This window comes from Hevea brasiliensis, chromosome 8 (genome assembly GCF_030052815.1).
Source record: "Hevea brasiliensis isolate MT/VB/25A 57/8 chromosome 8, ASM3005281v1, whole genome shotgun sequence".
Lineage (NCBI taxonomy): Eukaryota > Viridiplantae > Streptophyta > Magnoliopsida > Malpighiales > Euphorbiaceae > Hevea > Hevea brasiliensis.
In genome coordinates, this window is record NC_079500.1 from 99005903 (window position 1) to 99022719 (window position 16817).

At 33.4% G+C, this 16817-nt stretch overlaps 2 protein-coding genes across 6 annotated transcripts; both read right to left on the reverse strand.

Moving 5' to 3' along the window:
- Nucleotides 1-241: 241 nt before the first annotated feature.
- LOC110653515 (signal peptidase complex subunit 2) lies at nt 242-5172 on the reverse strand. Its single transcript, XM_058151804.1, has 5 exons — nt 4943-5172; nt 4673-4824; nt 4081-4162; nt 623-765; nt 242-483 (listed from the first exon to the last, which is right to left on the reverse strand). The coding sequence occupies exons 1-5, from the start codon at nt 5042-5044 to the stop codon at nt 387-389; spliced, it is 576 nt and encodes a 191-aa protein (XP_058007787.1). The 5' UTR covers nt 5045-5172; the 3' UTR covers nt 242-386.
- Nucleotides 5173-6248: 1076 nt separating this feature from the next.
- Nucleotides 6249-16545, reverse strand: LOC110653562 (peroxisomal nicotinamide adenine dinucleotide carrier). 5 transcript variants are annotated; one of them, XM_021809262.2, is made up of 11 exons: nt 16180-16545; nt 16009-16086; nt 15834-15908; nt 10584-10714; nt 9595-9649; nt 9179-9289; nt 8269-8337; nt 8094-8216; nt 7875-7943; nt 7286-7340; nt 6249-6885 (listed from the first exon to the last, which is right to left on the reverse strand). In XM_021809262.2, exons 1-11 carry the CDS (start codon nt 16258-16260, stop codon nt 6692-6694), a joined length of 1041 nt encoding a protein of 346 aa, XP_021664954.2. In that variant the 5' UTR covers nt 16261-16545; the 3' UTR covers nt 6249-6691. The 5 variants fall into 5 exon arrangements, with proteins under 5 accessions (XP_021664954.2, XP_021664955.2, XP_021664958.2 ...); XM_021809263.2 differs by having other exon boundaries at nt 8094-8201; nt 16180-16543; XM_021809266.2 differs by having other exon boundaries at nt 16009-16106; nt 16180-16326.
- Nucleotides 16546-16817: the final 272 nt, after the last annotated feature.

The following is a 16817-nucleotide window of genomic DNA, read 5'->3' on the forward strand; positions in this document are numbered from 1 at the left end:
CTTACCATGAGGTTGCAAAAATGAAACTACTATAAGGGTTTTTAAGATCTCTCCCAAAGAAATGGAGGAGGCAAATTCATTATGACATACTGAAACGACCTCCAATTGGGTATCAATAAAGATGGATAGCAATAGCTAATATGAACTTTGGGTATACCTCATGCCTTCCAGTTATGGATAACACCATTTTTTTCCAAAAGGCAACATGGATATGATTGACATTAACAAATCTAATCCAATATACTTGTAAAGTCAATATTCATTTAGTTTGGCTCAAAAATTTTCAAGGCAATCACCATAATTTCAATGAACATCCATATCAAATCACAATATTGTTGGCTTATCTGTCTAACCATTGACCTATCAAATATTGTTGGAAGAGGGGCTTATTTGTTCTTCTTTGGTTCTCCTGCATAATCATCTATTAGAGCTTCAACATCTTTCCAGAACAAACCTTCCACTAAAACTCCATCCTTGGTGAACCTGCAACAATTTGAACGATCAGAAATGCATGTGTGCACACTAGTGCGCTTCATCAAATCAAAAGACTGGAATTGTGTGTGTACATTTTTCTTCGTGTGTGTGTTTTGCATGTAAATACGAGAGAGAGAGAGAGAGAGACCATTGGGTGACGCTCCTGGTAAACTGCACTGGTTTCCCTGCAGAAATTGATTTGGGATCTGCACTTGCTATGCTAAGTGTGTAGTCATCAGAAAATCTAGGCAATTTGGAAGAGACCACCAAACCAGTGCTGGTGTAAGATCCCTGCACAAAAAAAAAAAGGAATCAACAGTTAATACAACCAAGTCTTGCGGGGATGGATGTTTGAAAGTACAATAGCATTCACAAAACAATAGTTCATAAACAGAGCATAAAACCAGACTTGTTACATTATCCAGTAGGCTAAATTCTTACTGTTCACAAACCAAAAAAAGTAAGGAATGAATATGAACAGATTTATCGTTTTTCTGTAGATATGCACCATTTAAAAATATGAACAAAACAGAATCCAAGTACACAAGTTTGTGCACTTTGGATTTTGTTTTCCTCAAAAATATGTTTCATACTTATACACATGATGCACATATTTTGAGAACAGACAAATTTCTCCCTCTCTAGAACAAGCTAGCATTCATTAAATGCCAATCAGGTTATAAACTAAATAGCTCTTTTTCTTGAAGAACATAAAGTCTAGAGGACAGACTCATGCATATGAAGTTTACAGGGCAAAGTCGACAGGAATCCCCAGCTCAAATTTTCAATTCCGAAAAGACACTGGCTAGTCAATAAAAAAACTCAACTAAGGGCAAAAGTCCTGCAGCACTAAAATCGTCTGAGAGAGAGAGAGAGAGAGAGAGAGAGAGAGAGAGAAGACAATATGCTTTTTAGTTTCACATGTTGCAATATAAGAAATGCAAGGCCAAACTCCAAAACCGTTACTGAAATTCAAGGTAGATTGGAGAAAAGTATGGCTGAAGGGTTTACAAGGGATCAGCAAGTGAATTTAGCTCCAGATCATGTCCGCTATTGTCATAAGTTTTGATGTCATGGTTCTTCTTTTCATATATTTCAGCAAGTATTGAGAGTTGTTTGAGTTTCTGGTCATAGATTCTTTCTCACAAGAACCATGAAATTCTTGCTATAATGGGCAATGGCCATGTCCCAAGGTGAGCAGTTTCTGAGCCAGTCCTCCCCAGCATCCTCCATTAATAAATGGTCTTGATATGGGAAATCAGATCCTCCTTTTTCTTTTGAATGGTAACTGGTTTTAGTGTGATAGAGTCCTTTCCGTACTTTAGATGGTTCTGTACAAAGGACGACTGGCTGTGAAAACATATATGCACCTATTTCTGATACCCAATCAGAAGGACAAGCCTTTTTGAGCTAGGTTTTTAAGCAGCCATTGGTTGATAGAATGTAAGCTTCTAAGGATTGAACTCTTATCAGCAATGTCAGGCATCACTGGTGCAATTGTCATGAGCAGCTTACTTGTTTCTTAAATGAGTCAAAGAGAAGGGCTTAATCAAAGGATAAAGCCAAGGGGAAATCAATCTTTTAGGCATGAATGCTCTTTAAGTGAGTTCTTTCTCATATGCATGAGCTAGCCAAACAGGATCTCCTTCTCCAATGTCCTATGTTGTTGTTCCTATTTTTTTTCTTGTTTAATTTAATGTTAGAAGCCGCTTTCCTTCTGTAACCTTTAGGCCTTCTTTTGTAGTAAGGAAAAGGGAGGGGAAAATGGTAGGCAAAGGAAAAAAAAGCAATTCCCTTTTTTCGTTGGAAGGGAAAAGGAAGGAAAGATTAAAAGTACAATTCCCCTGTTTTGTAAGAAGGAAAACGAGAAAGTAAAAAAATTGCGATGATTAGTTTGGCAAATGCTCAAAGAGGATTTTGAGCCATTTTGTTTTCCACCCAAATTGGGCGGAAAGAGTGGAAAGAAATGTAAATTTTCTATTTTCTATTTTCTATCTATGCCCTTTTTTCCCCCCAATAATTATTTTTTAGTGTTTTATTTATTCAATATGGACATAATAGTAAAAATATAATAATTTTCTCTCCTCACTTCTCTTTCCATCAAAACATGGAAAATAAACAAATCACTTCTTTTCCACTCCTTTCTCTATAGAAAAGATTTGTATGGAAATTAATAATTTTTCTTTTTATAGGGATTTTACTTTCCTTATGATTCCACTCACTTTTCTTTCTCCAACTTTCCTTTCTACAAAACAGGCCCTTAGGACAAAAAGGAAAACAACCTTACACTGTCCCAACATCCATGACTTTAAAGCAATGCAGATATTTGAGAGCACATAAGGGCAAGACAAAATGAAATTATGTAAGATTTGATAAACCCCCTTTGGTCCAGCTAGCCTTATTAGAGTCATGTAGGTTTCTCACTATCCATTAAACAAGGTCAGGATCAACACAAATTGGAAAAATATGCACCAAGCCTTTGAAGGATGGGCTTGTAGGTTTCTCACTTTATCTGACACAAGGCCAGGATTATTAAACATTGGAAAAATATACACCAAACAGAATGGTTTCTCACTTTGAGGGAGGTTTAGTTCACTATTCCTACAATTTCTAGGCTGGAATTGTCCTTTTATTTTCCATTAATTCCTCCAGACAGAATGCGATTGAAAGAATCAGCTTTCACCCAAATGAGTAATAAAAATTCAAAGGTCATGCAGTTTGCTCTAGAAGCACTGAAAGGGCAAGATGGTTAATCAAAAAGAAAATTGTGATACCATAACTCAAAACAACTAAAGTGACAAAGAAAGGGTGGGGGGCCCTCGGAAAAGGTCCCTTGACTCGCTTAGAGGGGAATATATATATATAATACAAACAGGAGAAAGACAAAGAAAGGGAGATTATATGGTGACATTTGTATTGATCAAAATTAACCATAACAACATATTAATTTTAACTATCAACCAAAAGCATGTTAAATTTAAACCAGTACACACATAAGCAACCATGTGCATGGTGAATCCAATGAAGATAACAAAACAAGGGATAAAGAAAATGCAAAACTGAAGAAGGTATAGATCATAGTCTTCCAAGGTAAATACAAAGAAACAGAACAAACCTCTGATACCAACAGCTATTGGCAACAAATTAAGGAACACAAGAAAAGCAACTTAAGAAAAAGTACTTTGAGCTTCATTGAGGGTGCTAATAAAAATTCTTATACTTGTTCAAGTGCAAAGAGAATGAAAACAACCAAGCAACTTGTTTCAAATTCGGTCTACTAGCAGCCTAACCAACATATTCCTGTATCATAGCCACTATCCAAGAAATGCACATTTTGGCTTAAACTAACAAAAAAACAAGCTTTGTAAATCTTAATTTAGATGATGAGTGGAATGCTTCATCTTATATCCAACATTTATAGTTGCTGGGATGTGACAAAAACATTAATACCACTTCACTAGATTCCTTTGGAGTCGCAGTGGAATAATAAGCCTAACTATCAAAAAGTTATCCTAGGCCAACTCATCACTTCACGGTGCTCGATAGACATTAACGATATAACAGTTGTAATTGCCAAAGGTCCCATTTCAGAACTGAGGAACTAACCTTAGGAGGATAAGTGAACAGGATCGCGTTCTTCTCTTTTGTGTATATAATCAGCTGCAACAATCCATTGAAGACTACATACTTGCCAGAGTCAAATATTAAACAAATCTGAGTTTAACATCCAATCATTTCCTTCAAACATACAAAGAAAAATAAAAGGAGGAGGACGGATAGGGGGGTTGGTGGGGGGTGGGGGTGGCTGGGGTTGGGGAGTAATACTCTTGAATTCTCAAGTAAAAGACACCCCCATACTCACCAAAACCAGCGTATATAATTGCAATTTTCACATTCAAAGAAACAGACACCAGGAAAAAAAAATTTCCATCCTCCTTCCTGGGACATAAATTCTAAATCTCAATCCATGTAATTTAGGTTTTGAAAGTGACACTATTTGACCTGCTGGAGCTCAGATGAGGAAAGAATTTAATTTCCTCAGTTTTTTAGATACTGAGGATTTATTAAACAAAACTCAAACCAATAACCTACACGCAAAATGAACCAAGCCAGCAGGCTCATGCAACTAATTTACAAAATTAAAAAAACTCAATTAATGAATGTGAGCAAAACAAATAAAAATGGTTTCTAAGGATATAATACGATACAGCCGATCAAAAAGTCCCTGTTCTCAGGGAACTTCTTCTTGTAAAACTGAGCAACAAGCGCGATAACTATGATAATACTCCCCATAAACAATCTTACATTGCTCATCCTGAAATCTTCCACATATCCGCGACTGGTAACAATCTAGAAATCAAAAATTAAGAGAAGTATTGAATCGATTAGTCTAGAGAGAGAGAGAGAGAGAGAGAGAGAGAGAGAGGAATTAGGGTATTTTTTTGTGGATTTTCAGTGATACTGTTACCTCAGAGACAGACTCGTCAAGAATGTGCTTGATAGAGTGGTGATCTAAGAGATTGGCCTTCTTAGGGTTCTTGGTTGCCATCTCTTGCTTTTTTTCTTGCATTTGCTACTCGGGAGTAGAGACCTGAAGGAGGTTATTGAAAGAGGGAAGGACGGGCGTTATTTTCCCTCTCCCGAGTGAGTTTTCGTCAGGTTAGCGAGAGATAAACGACGCCGTGTCCAGCTATACATTCATGTTTAAATTATTTAAAACCTAAATTCCCTCTGATTCTAAAAATATCAATTTTTACGATCCTATCGTACCTTTTTTTTTTTAATAATTTCAGTCTAATCTTTAACCTTCAATTTAATTCTACCTTATCATTAAAATTAATTATTAAACTTAATAGTAATGTCACATTATTATGTCTAATTAATCACTAATTATTTTCTTAATTTACCTTAATAATTTCTAAATTAAAAAAAAAACTCAAAATCGCTAATCCAAACTCAATTTTGTTCCTTTTGACTCATTTTTTTCTACTTATTTTGAATAAAAGGAGCAGAATTAATTTTAAGTTAGAGATCTTGAATTTCCTTTCCAATTTAAGAATTATTAAGATAATTTAAAAATAAAATTAATAATTAAATAAATATTATAATACTTATTAAATATAATAAAGTGGCGTTGCTATTAAGGTTAATAATTGATTTTGACTAATTGACCGCCAAAAGTTTACGTGAAATCACTAAGAAGAAAAGATGAGATAGAATTGTAAAAATGAGTAAAGATTGAAATTTTTTTGACAATTTGTCCAATATAAAATTTGTACAGAGAACTTCTGAAATATTTATCATTGTCATCATGTTATAATAGGTACACTTTTACCATTAGTTAAGTGTGAACAACATAAAATTTTAAAAGATTATAATATAATTTAAAATATTAAGAATTAGAAGATAAATATTTTAAAATCATATCAAAACCAAATATAAAGTTGCATAAAAGGTTAAGTTGCAGTAATTTATCCAGCATTAATTCTCCTGTTTTATGATTATGAGCTAGGCTAGAATTGCATTTTCATTTCATGCAAATTAAATTCATTCAACTATTTAAAAAAAAAAAAAAAAACCTAAATTTAAGTTACAAAGAGTCATGTACACAGTACCATGGAAGTAGAAAAGTTGCTTGAAAGCTTGTTACACTTCTAAAGCTCCAAAACTGTAGCATCTCGAGTTGAAATAAAACTTACAAATCTGGTTATGTTGTGCTTATGCACAAAGTCTTGAAAGTTTTACTGCTTAATCAAGTATGGTATTGCCCAAAAGACAGTTTAATGCAAATCTAATATTGCAGTTCAAAAATAAAAGTTCAAAGTATATTCATCCTCTCAAACAGCATTCGGTACTTTTGGTCTTTGGCTATGCACCATTGAAGGGTACAAGAAGAAGCTTCAACTTTAAAATACTAATCCTGCTTACAATGTTCTACAGATGGACAAGTTCTTATTGAAACCAGAATCTTTTTTTCTGTTTGATAACAGTTGACAGATATTGTGCATATGGTTTCCATGAAACATCTATGATGTAAATAGTCTTCAATAGGATTAACTGGGTATACTGAAAACATTACTCCAGGCAAATCCTAATACATCCCTCCTTTTTCAAGGAACATGCCTCAAAATGCTGGCATCAATTTGAAATTAACCTTGACTAAGCAACTTCAAAGAAATGATCAAGCGAGGGAAAGAGAATGAGATAAAAGTGGCGATCAAGAAGGCTTTGATCTCACTGTATTAATGCCTCCATTAGTAAGTAATAACCGAGCACCCCTGACAAGTTCTTCCTTAACCATGAACAAAACAGCAGCTGCAAGAACACTTTGTGCAATTTTTGTGCTCATACCTTTGTAAAAGCCATAGAACCCTTCATACTGAATCATCTTGAGGATAGCATCCAGAGTTCCTAATTTGAAGGAATGAAGAAAGAAAAAATATATATATAGACAAGTTAAAGAAACTTCAAAATTATGGAAAAAAGAATTGATTTGTCAACCACAGATAGTTTGTGCCTTCCTTTCTTCATATGAGAAGTGCTAAATCTCTGGCTAAAATGATTGTGAACAAAGCATTTTTTGTATCATATCCACCTCAGAGGGTGCAGTGATCAGATTCATAATGGCCAAGGATGCATGTTTTTATTGCACCTTCGTTTTAGCAAATTTCTAATAGAAAAGGACTATTAGAAGAAAAATACAATCGGTAAATGGTGAGATATCCCTGTCTAACAAGCAAAAGTTATGCTATAGGTAATGTCGACCTGGAACTTAGTACTTCCATTCATAAGAGTTGAAAAAATTTCAAACCTTCATAATGGTGCTTCTTGTCTACAGTTTTAAGCTGTTTCACTTGAAGCCTCGACTGCCAAGGTAAAAAAATGTCAATCAGGAAGCTAAAACAGTAACCATAGCAAGACTAAAGCAGATCTACAGAATTATATTCCTAACATCAGTCTATCTATATAGGGCTGCAAGATTTTCATGACTAAATTGAGGACATTCTTTTAGCCAAAACTTCATTTCAACATTCATTGTAGCGTTCCTATTTATTTTTCCTACATCTCTCCCTTTACCAACCAAATCTTAGCCAATGCTTGGGCTATGATGATTTAATCGTATGTCCTTAGTCCTGTTACTTCTAAGCATAATTTCAGCATATATTTTTCTGCTAACATTTTCATTGGATAGCAAAGTCAGATGCTCTTAAGTGATTCCCAAAGTTATATTTAGCTCCTCCTTTATTCATCTATGCCAAAAGAAGCGGGGCATTTGAGGGTTTGTGACCCAAGTCAAGCTTTTTGAGAGTTCAATTGACCTATTAGCCATCTTTTGACTCTTATGCCAAGGTTGCTTTTGCAAATAAATACTGCATTGTTGGATTAAGCATTTCATATACCTTTACAACAAGAAGAGGATATGTTACAACAGTAGCCCCAAGCTTTGCCAAAGCTCCAAGAAGAAATATCTAGAATAAGGCAATGTAGATATTAAAATAAGCCAAAAAGATCAAATGGTTAGATGGTGCTGTGTAAATTTTGGAAAAGGAGCTTCAAGAATAGAAAACTAATAGAAAGTTCTGGAGCTGAAGACTTGGGGCATAAAAGAAAAAGCAAACCTCCAAAGCAGTGACCCTGTTACCACCCTTCTTACTCAAGGCGCGTTGTTTCTTGAGCTTCTTCAACATGATTTCATAAAGCATGAATTGTATGGAAGGATTACTTACCTGTTGAGCAAATTGCTGGACAATCAGTGATAATCCTTAGCAGATCTAAGAGTCAATTATCACATACCATGATCAATGTTGGGAATACGCCTTTCCAAAAGCCACAAACTCCAGCTTCATCATAGACTTCTTGAATCTGTACAAATATTTTCTCCATTTAAAACCATAAAGGGAAAGCTCTAGCACTATGAGTCACATGAACAAGGTAATGCACACCTAAACCACAGACAAACTGTTTCTACAGCAAAGCTATGTAACAAAGGTATCAAAGTTCAGAAAACTTCCCAAACAAAACATTCACCAAGGAAATCCTATAAATTAGTGGCCCCAATACACGATATAATTATCCACAAATATCACATATCAAGGAATATAAAAAAAATAACAATGTTCTGAACTGACAACCAACTTTTTCTATGACATGATTTTCCATTCTCCCTTTTTATTTTCTTATTCACCCCCACCCCCATTAACACTTCTTTTAATACTTGCAGAGGCAATCGACAATGTCTACTTTCTTGTTAATATTCAGCAATCACTTCTGAATATCAACAAGAACAAGTCTGGCTCCAGATTTCAAGTATAGGTGTTTAAATTTCATTGCATCATCTTCAACATCAGCTTCTATGTTTGAATTACCTTCTCTTCAAAAATCAATGAGTAAAGGTCTCATATATTGGCAAAATGACAATGAAGATCCACTTCATTATCCATTTATTGTAGCCCTTAAGAATCATGGAACTGCAATTCTTGCAAAACCATTTACCATACATAAAAATATATGCTTAGTTATTACACATATAACCAGTTTTCTAAACACCTGGAAGAAAATGTTTCAAGCTATGTTTTGCCAAAAATTTTTCACACAAAAATAACTTATAGTTTTGCCTTTGGAAGAAAATTCACTGAGCCTTACGCAGCTATATCAGGAGAAAATTACACAAGAACGATAAAAGTGAACATTTGACTGAACCTACTGCATGATTAGTTCCATATGGAGGAGGCTCAATTGCATCTAGAACAGTTTCGTCTGTGGCAACTGACAATGAGCTACTTGGCTGGGATTTCTTTGACACTTTTGTATGAGTCTGCAGGATAAAAGTAGTTTGAAACATGAAACTAAGAAGAGCAGCAATGCCTAAACTCACCTTGAAAGATGACGACATATGCAGATACAAATGTATTTAAATATTTGTATACATGGAAAGAAAGCGGAGATGGTGAACAGCTTAAAAGTTGCATTAGATTAGGCTAAGCAGAAGATATGCAGATGGTTTTGTGTCACTTTTGTGTTTTGGAACATATTCAAAAAAAAAAATCTGGTTTAATAGGGTTAGCAGGTCAGTTAAGCAATGTTTTATTAAGAAATTTGAGAATGTCAACTAGCTTTTACCTGCATTCGTGCAACAACTACCCAAATGGGATTTGTCAGCAGCACATTTACACAGCTGCAAAAAAAAAAGCATCAAATGTGAAGTGTCAAATCACAAGAATCATAAAGGACAAAGGAAGTTAAAAAAAAAAAGAAAAAAAAAAGATGTTGATGGAATTGCAAGTGAAATTTAAGCTAATATGACTCGAGCATTTACAAATGCTATCACTGCTACAGCCAGAGAAACTATATTTTCTTCCGTATAGATGTCCCTGTTAGGACCTGTGGAATCAACTAAACTAATAAAAAGATATATATATATATATATATATATATATATATATATATATATATATATATATATATATATATATATAATTATTCCTGATTTTATTTTTACGTTTCCAATTAATTGTTGAAATTATTATTATTTACAAAAAAAAAAAGGTCACTCGTTATGCTCAAGAGATAATGGCATAATATATTTTCTAGAAGATTTTTGCAATGCTGATCATCAGAGGCTGGGACAATTTAGATAGAGAGAAAGGATATATCTATCTTATGCAGCAAGAGTAACTAATTCAAATATAATATCTTACATTATTGTAAAAATTTATGTCTGACCAAATGACAAAACAGTGCTGATAAAACCGTTAGTTTCATGCCAGCACGTTGGTGCCTGGATCCAGATAAACTTGAATAAATAATAGCTAAAGAAAATCAAATAGCTGCAGATAAGGCAAACCCAAAAACCAATGCTTGCTAATTATAGTTGCAGAAGGAAGGTCACCAGATAGCCTGGTTACTTGAGTACATTTCGGAAAGACTTTTTAAGAGCATCTATTCATAATATTTTACTTTTTATGCCAAGAATTTGAAAACAAATACTGGGCAAATTCTCTGAGGATGACATGACACAAAGGGATGACAGTTCTGTGGTCCTCCAGTATATTTAGTGTACACAGATATAATGAACAGAGTTCTTTCAAAATATGAATAAAGTAAGTTACCCAGACAAGGCAGCCACAACAAGTGATGAGAACATCCCGACTGTTCCATCACCAAATCCTTTTCTCTTACGTTCAAATGCAATAGCTTCAGCTCTGTCCCTGAATATTTGATAGAAATAATAGTAAACACCCTGTATCATAAAAAAAAAAAAAAGGCAAGCATATAAGAAATTAAAATCTAAATGGAGTGAAGGAAATTTACACCATACAAATATTTAAAACCTCTTTAGGATTATGCAACCCATTATTTAGCAAACAGAACTAAGGAAGTTATGTGCTAAACAACATACAAATCTCTAAGCTAGTAGACATCTTGACATATCCCAATTAGGGCTGTGCACAGTTTTCGAGGGTTCCGAACCCAAAAACTGTAACGAACCAATAGGAACAGTACCAAAATTATTTTGATACTTTGGTTTAGTTCTGATTTTTTCACTAAGAACCGAACCGGAGCCGTACCAAAACTGAACTAGAACCGAACTACGAACCGAATTTATATATGTATTTTTCTCTATTTTAAAGATGTATTATATATTTTTAACATAATATTATATATATATATATATATATATATATATATATTTATATATGTATATTTAATTATAAACTAAACACAACCTAATATTATATTTCATTTCTTTATATTTCCTTCATAATTTTAGTTATAAATACATTAAATTATCTTATAATTCTTAATTATAAATATACTATTATACTATATATATGTTAATTCATAATTATATTGGTGTCCTATAGTTAAATATTACATAATAAATAGACAAATAAAATGTATACTATATGATATATTATTATATTATATAATATACTTAATTCTAAAATATATATGCACTTTATAGTAAGGATTATATATTTAGAAATAGTTAAAAGATATATTATATAATATATTATGTATTAATAACTAAATATGACTTTTTTAATGAAAGAATTACATAAAATTGTTTCAAAAACCGAGAACTGAACCGCAACCGCACACCCCTAAACCAATAGCATGACAATAGCTCCCAGAGTAAAGAATCTGATTTTGATCTCAAGTCAGTTCTATCTCAAAAAATTAGTAAATTGACTACAATCAATGATTTTTATTCAAACAGAAAACCTGACAGTGAAATCCAGAAACATACAAGAAACTTAAAGGTGGTTTCTAATTTTTTATTCTCATCATTAAAAACATTCGAAACAGGTTACAAAAAAAAGAGAAGCAGATAATATATCATGGAATTGATTCTGAATGCACTGTTTTCACCATCCTAAGGATCACAATATCAGTTTCATTGAAAATCACAATACATCTATATATAACCAAACTATGTCAGCATACACTATATTATTCAAACATTGATGAATCCAACCAAACAGTTGGGGGTGTGCATTATTCGGTTATAACCGATTAACAGAACCGAACCGATAAAATTTGGTTTTTTCGGTAAAGGGGAATTCGGTTTTCGGTTCGGTTCGGTTAATGATTAAAGAAAAAATCGATATTCAGTTATTAGTTAGGTTTCACTTAATTTTATAACCGAAGTAACCGAATTAACTGAAATTTTATTAATTAATAATTTTTTTATTTTATTAAATTTAACAGATAAACAGAGGGTGACTTTTCGTTCTCTGTTCCCCTAATCCTGGTTTTCCATATATATTTTCACATTTCTTGTGTCTTCTCCAATATTGATGCTATGCAGTATAATTTCTCTATATCTTTCCCTCAAACCATTATTCTTTATCTAATCTACATGCTGATTATTATCCTTGGGCATGCAAATTAGTTTCCTTGATTGCTGTAACTTTTTTATTGAATTAAACTATCTAAATATTATTTTATTCTTTGATTGTTTATTTATTTTTTTATCTTATGGAAACTTAAAGCATTGCTTTATTGTTGCAAATGCAATTGGCGTGTATTGACTTCCTATATTTTTAAGTTTTAACTTTTAGTCCACTACTCCAATTGCTGCAATTTTTATTTTTGTATATTGACTTCCTTTATTTTTATTGAAAGTTCTTTATATCATTATTATAAACTTTTCAATTTTTATTTTTTTTATCTTTTAAATTTTGACTTGGATTTTTATATATATATTAGATGGCACAACAAGAAGCAATAACTAGTGATATTAGTCAACAATCAATAGCTGCACAAGTTCAAGATTCAAGTCAGTCTAATGCTACCTCAAAAGCAAAGAGAAAAAAGATGAGGCCAAGGTCAATAGCATGGGACCACTTCACTAAAATCACTGATGAAAATGGTGATCCTAAAGGCAAGTGTCTTTACTGTGATGTTATTATTTCTGCATGTCCAAAAAAAATGGCACTACTGCATTAAGGAATCATATGAATAATTGTAGAAAACATCCCCATGCTGTAAGCACTCACTAGGCACAATTAAGTTTGCAACCAGGATCTAGAGAGCATGAAGGGGAGGGTGATAGAATGGGTACTCTTACTAACTGGAAGTTTAATCAAGAGGCTATTAGAAAGGCCTTATCTTTTATGGTGTTCGTGGATGAATTGCCTTTTAAATTTGTTGAGGGTGAGGGGCTTAGAAATTTCATGTCAGTTGCATGCCCTAGGTTCTGCATTCCATCACGATGGACTGTTTCGCGTGATTGCTTTGATCTATACCTATATGAAAGGGAGAAGTTAAAAAGTATTTTGAAAAATTCATCTCAAAGGGTGTGTCTTACAACAGATACTTGGTCATCTTTGCAAAGGATTAATTATATGTGTTTGACTGTGCATTTTATTGATAGTGACTGGAAATTGCACAAAATGATATTAAACTTTTGTCCAATTTCTAGTCACAAAGGTGATGCCATTGGTAAGGCAATTGAGATATGCTTGCTTGGATGGGGTGTAGATAAGGTTTTTTTACTGTTACAGTTGATAATGCAAGTTCAAATGACCTTGCTATATCTTATTTGAGAAAAAGGTTACTCAATTGGGGAACTAGCTTTCTTGATGGCAAGTACTTTCATATGAGATGTATAGCACATATCATTAATCTTATGGTGGTTGATGGTTTGAAAGAAGTTAGTAGTTCAGTGAAATGGATTCGTGAGGTTGTGAGGAACGTAAGGCTTTCACCTGCTAGGTTAAAAAAAATTTAAAGAATGTGTTGAGATGGAGAAAATTCAAAGCAAAAGCTTGTTGTGCCTTGATGTTAGCACTAGATGGAATTCCACCTTTTTAATGTTAGAGGTAGCAACAAAATTTCAAAGAGCCTTTCACATATGATGAACAAGATCCTTATTTTAAAATTGATCTCATGGAAGAGGATGGATCTAATGGGATACCTAATAATGATGATTGGGCTAATGTGAGAAGAATGGTGACATTATTGCAACAGTTTTATGAGCTAACATTGAGAGTTTCAGGTTCTTTATATGTCACATGTAATAATTTCTTTCATGAAATTAGCATGGTTAACTGTCTCTTGCAAGAATGGAGTCTTAGTGGTGATGTTGAATTGGTTGGAATGACTAAGAAAATGAAAGCTAAATATAAAAAGTATTGGAGTGATACGATCAAGATGAATAAATTAATTTATATTGCAGTAGTTCTTGATCCTCGTTACAAATTGGAATATGTAGAATTTGCTATTTTGGAGATGTATGAAGCTGAAAAGGGAATGGAATTGGCAAAGCATGTGAGAGAGGCAACATATGTTGTTTTTAATGAGTATAAGAAATTGTATGCACCTGAAGATGACCAAAATAATGAGCAAAACCAATCTTCAAGTGAAATTCAGGTTGAGAATCCATCACAAAGGTTGAAAACAATGTTGAAGAGCAAGTATAAGAAGTTGAAGTCCATTGCTGGGTACGGAGAAAACAAATCAGAGCTTTATAGGCATTTGAGTGAAGATGTTGAAGACGATGATGAGAATTTTGACATTTTAGGGTGGTAGAAAATTAACAGTCCTAGATTTCAAGTTCTTTCACATATGGCACATGATATATTAGCTGTTCCTATTTCAACTGTTGCTTCAGAGTCAGCATTCAGCACAAGAGGTAGAGTTCTTGACTCTTTTAAGAGTTCTTTATCTCCTAAAATTGCAGAAGCTCTTATTTGCTCTCAAGATTGGCTTCGAGTAGCGTCAAAGCCAATTAATATTGAAGAAGAGTTAGAGAAACTTGAAAAACTAGATATTGGTATTTTCTTCTTACTAATATGTTGTTTTAAAAATTTGAAAGTTTTATAAAATATAAAGCTGACACTTTTTTTTTTCTTTTAATTTCAGCTATGTCAAATGTTGTTTTGGATTCAACAATGGGTAACTAAGGCTAATGAGAGTTAGTTTAAGGATCAATATAGATGTGTAAGTACAGTACTTTAGTTTAAGAATCAATATTTATGTGCAAGTATGTTACTTTCTTATTGATTCAAGTTGAATTATTATTTATGAGTATGTATTTGCATTTCTTTTTTGTTAATTTCTTATTAGAGATAATTCAAAATTTATATGAATTTGACTCTTGTTCTCTTTTTCTTCTTAATAGGAATATGGTATATAGAAATAGAAGACAGAAAAAGGAAATTGCAGATTTAGTGGGGCTGACATATGAAGATGACAGATCATTTTGAAGATACTTTTTGAATGTATGGACTCTTTTTGAAGATGACAGATCTCTTTTCCTTAACTCAAAATCTTACTGATTGTTGAGTTATTTTGATATTTTGAATATATAGACTGTTTTGATGCAAAAAAAAATTCTATAGGCTAGTTTGGATCCACTCATGCGTTGATTTACTTTTGATGGGATGCTTAATGCTTCTATAACTTATGTAATGTGACTATATATGAATAGTTTATTATAAGCAGCAAATATCTGTTTATTATTTATTATTTATATGCTTCAATGTTTTATGTTTAAAAGGCCCATCTTAAAAAAATTTTAATTAGACAGTGCATGTTAACCGAAATAACCGTGTAACCCAACCAAAATATTTCAGTTTGGTTATGTTCAGTTTTTTATAAAATTCAGTTCGGTTTGATTAGTATTTAAATAATTCGAAAAAAAATCAGTTAGCCTAAATTTCAATTCGGTTAACCGAATGCACACCCTACAAACAGTCTTTCGGTTTTTCCTATTAAACAAATTACAACATATAATCCAGTACCAGTCTACCACCATATTTATTGGCGACCAAACGAAATTTTTACCATCTTAGTTTTCCCAAAAAAAATAAGATTGCAATTACAATAAGCAGCAGTAAAAATGACCTGACCTGAGATGCAGCTGTTCCTGCGAGAGAGGGCATTAATCCCCCATATAACCGTTCCCATCCTTCGTGCTTTACAACCTACACATAATCCAACAGAAAAACAAAAACAAAAACCACAAAACTTAGAGCTCATATTTCTCAGCATTCGAAAATTTAACAATAAAAGAAAATAGAGAACCTGAGAAATTTGCTCTATGGTTCCAAGCTTCCTCTTCTCTTTCTTCGGATCACGCTCCGTTTGTTGCCGAGTATTTACCTGTAAGATCAAGTCAAAGTCTAACAGCAAAAAAATAAAAAAATAAAAAAAAAAGAGTTCCAGAACAAGCATAGAAATCATGTAATATCCTACAGTTTGAAGAGGATAAGTGAGGAGCTGAGCGATGATACCGCCGCCAGCACCGGCGAGTCCATTGATCAAAGCGTCAGACATGTAAAATTTTCTCGGGAAAATCCGCTATCCAAGCTCCAATTTGCCGGGAAAGTGTAGAGAAACGAAGAACAAAAGCACAGAGAAAGAAAGAGAGAGAGAGAGAGAGAGAGAGAGAGAGAGATCTAACTGTAAAATAACTGTGGGATTGGCCGTAGCAGAGTAATTTCAGATGGTGACGAAGGGACTCGCTTTCAGAAGAATCCTCCCCATCCCATGTCGTCTTCCATCCCCGTGCTTAGTTGTTCCGTTGAAGAAAGGTGAAAGCTCGCTTGTAATTACGCGGTTGTTGAGGCGGCTGTATATTTACCATTTTGTCCTCACTATATACTTTTCGTTCGCTGATTTGTCCTCCTCACGCTATCAACACTTTCCAACTACCAAGAAGCAAAAATATTATTTATTCGACACGCCTTTGCTGCTGACCGGCCCGCTTGTCATTCAATTAGGCGAGTGTGATATGCCTAGACCTGGACACGTGCTACTTTCGGGCCGGAATCATTGGTTTGATTGACCTCACGGTTTAGTCTGATTTTTGAAACTGATTTTGATTTAAAACG

Bases quoted from the DNA above. Each gene is read 5' to 3' on its own strand.
- LOC110653562 (XM_021809262.2), bottom strand. From the start codon at position 16,260: ATGTCTGACGCTTTGATCAATGGACTCGCCGGTGCTGGCGGCGGTATC. The intron at 15,909-16,008 runs GTTCTCTATTTT...GATTATGTGTAG, and splicing joins CCATAGAGCAAATTTCTCAG to GTTGTAAAGCACGAAGGATG. The intron at 7,341-7,874 runs GTATATGAAATG...TTACCTTGGCAG, and splicing joins ATCCTCTTCTTGTTGTAAAG to TCGAGGCTTCAAGTGAAACA.
- LOC110653515 (XM_058151804.1), bottom strand. From the start codon at position 5,044: ATGCAAGAAAAAAAGCAAGAGATGGCAACCAAGAACCCTAAGAAGGCC. The intron at 4,825-4,942 runs GTAACAGTATCA...TTTGATTTCTAG, and splicing joins TTGACGAGTCTGTCTCTGAG to ATTGTTACCAGTCGCGGATA. The intron at 4,163-4,672 runs ATATCCTTAGAA...TGACTCTGGCAA, and splicing joins TTGATCGGCTGTATCGTATT to GTATGTAGTCTTCAATGGAT.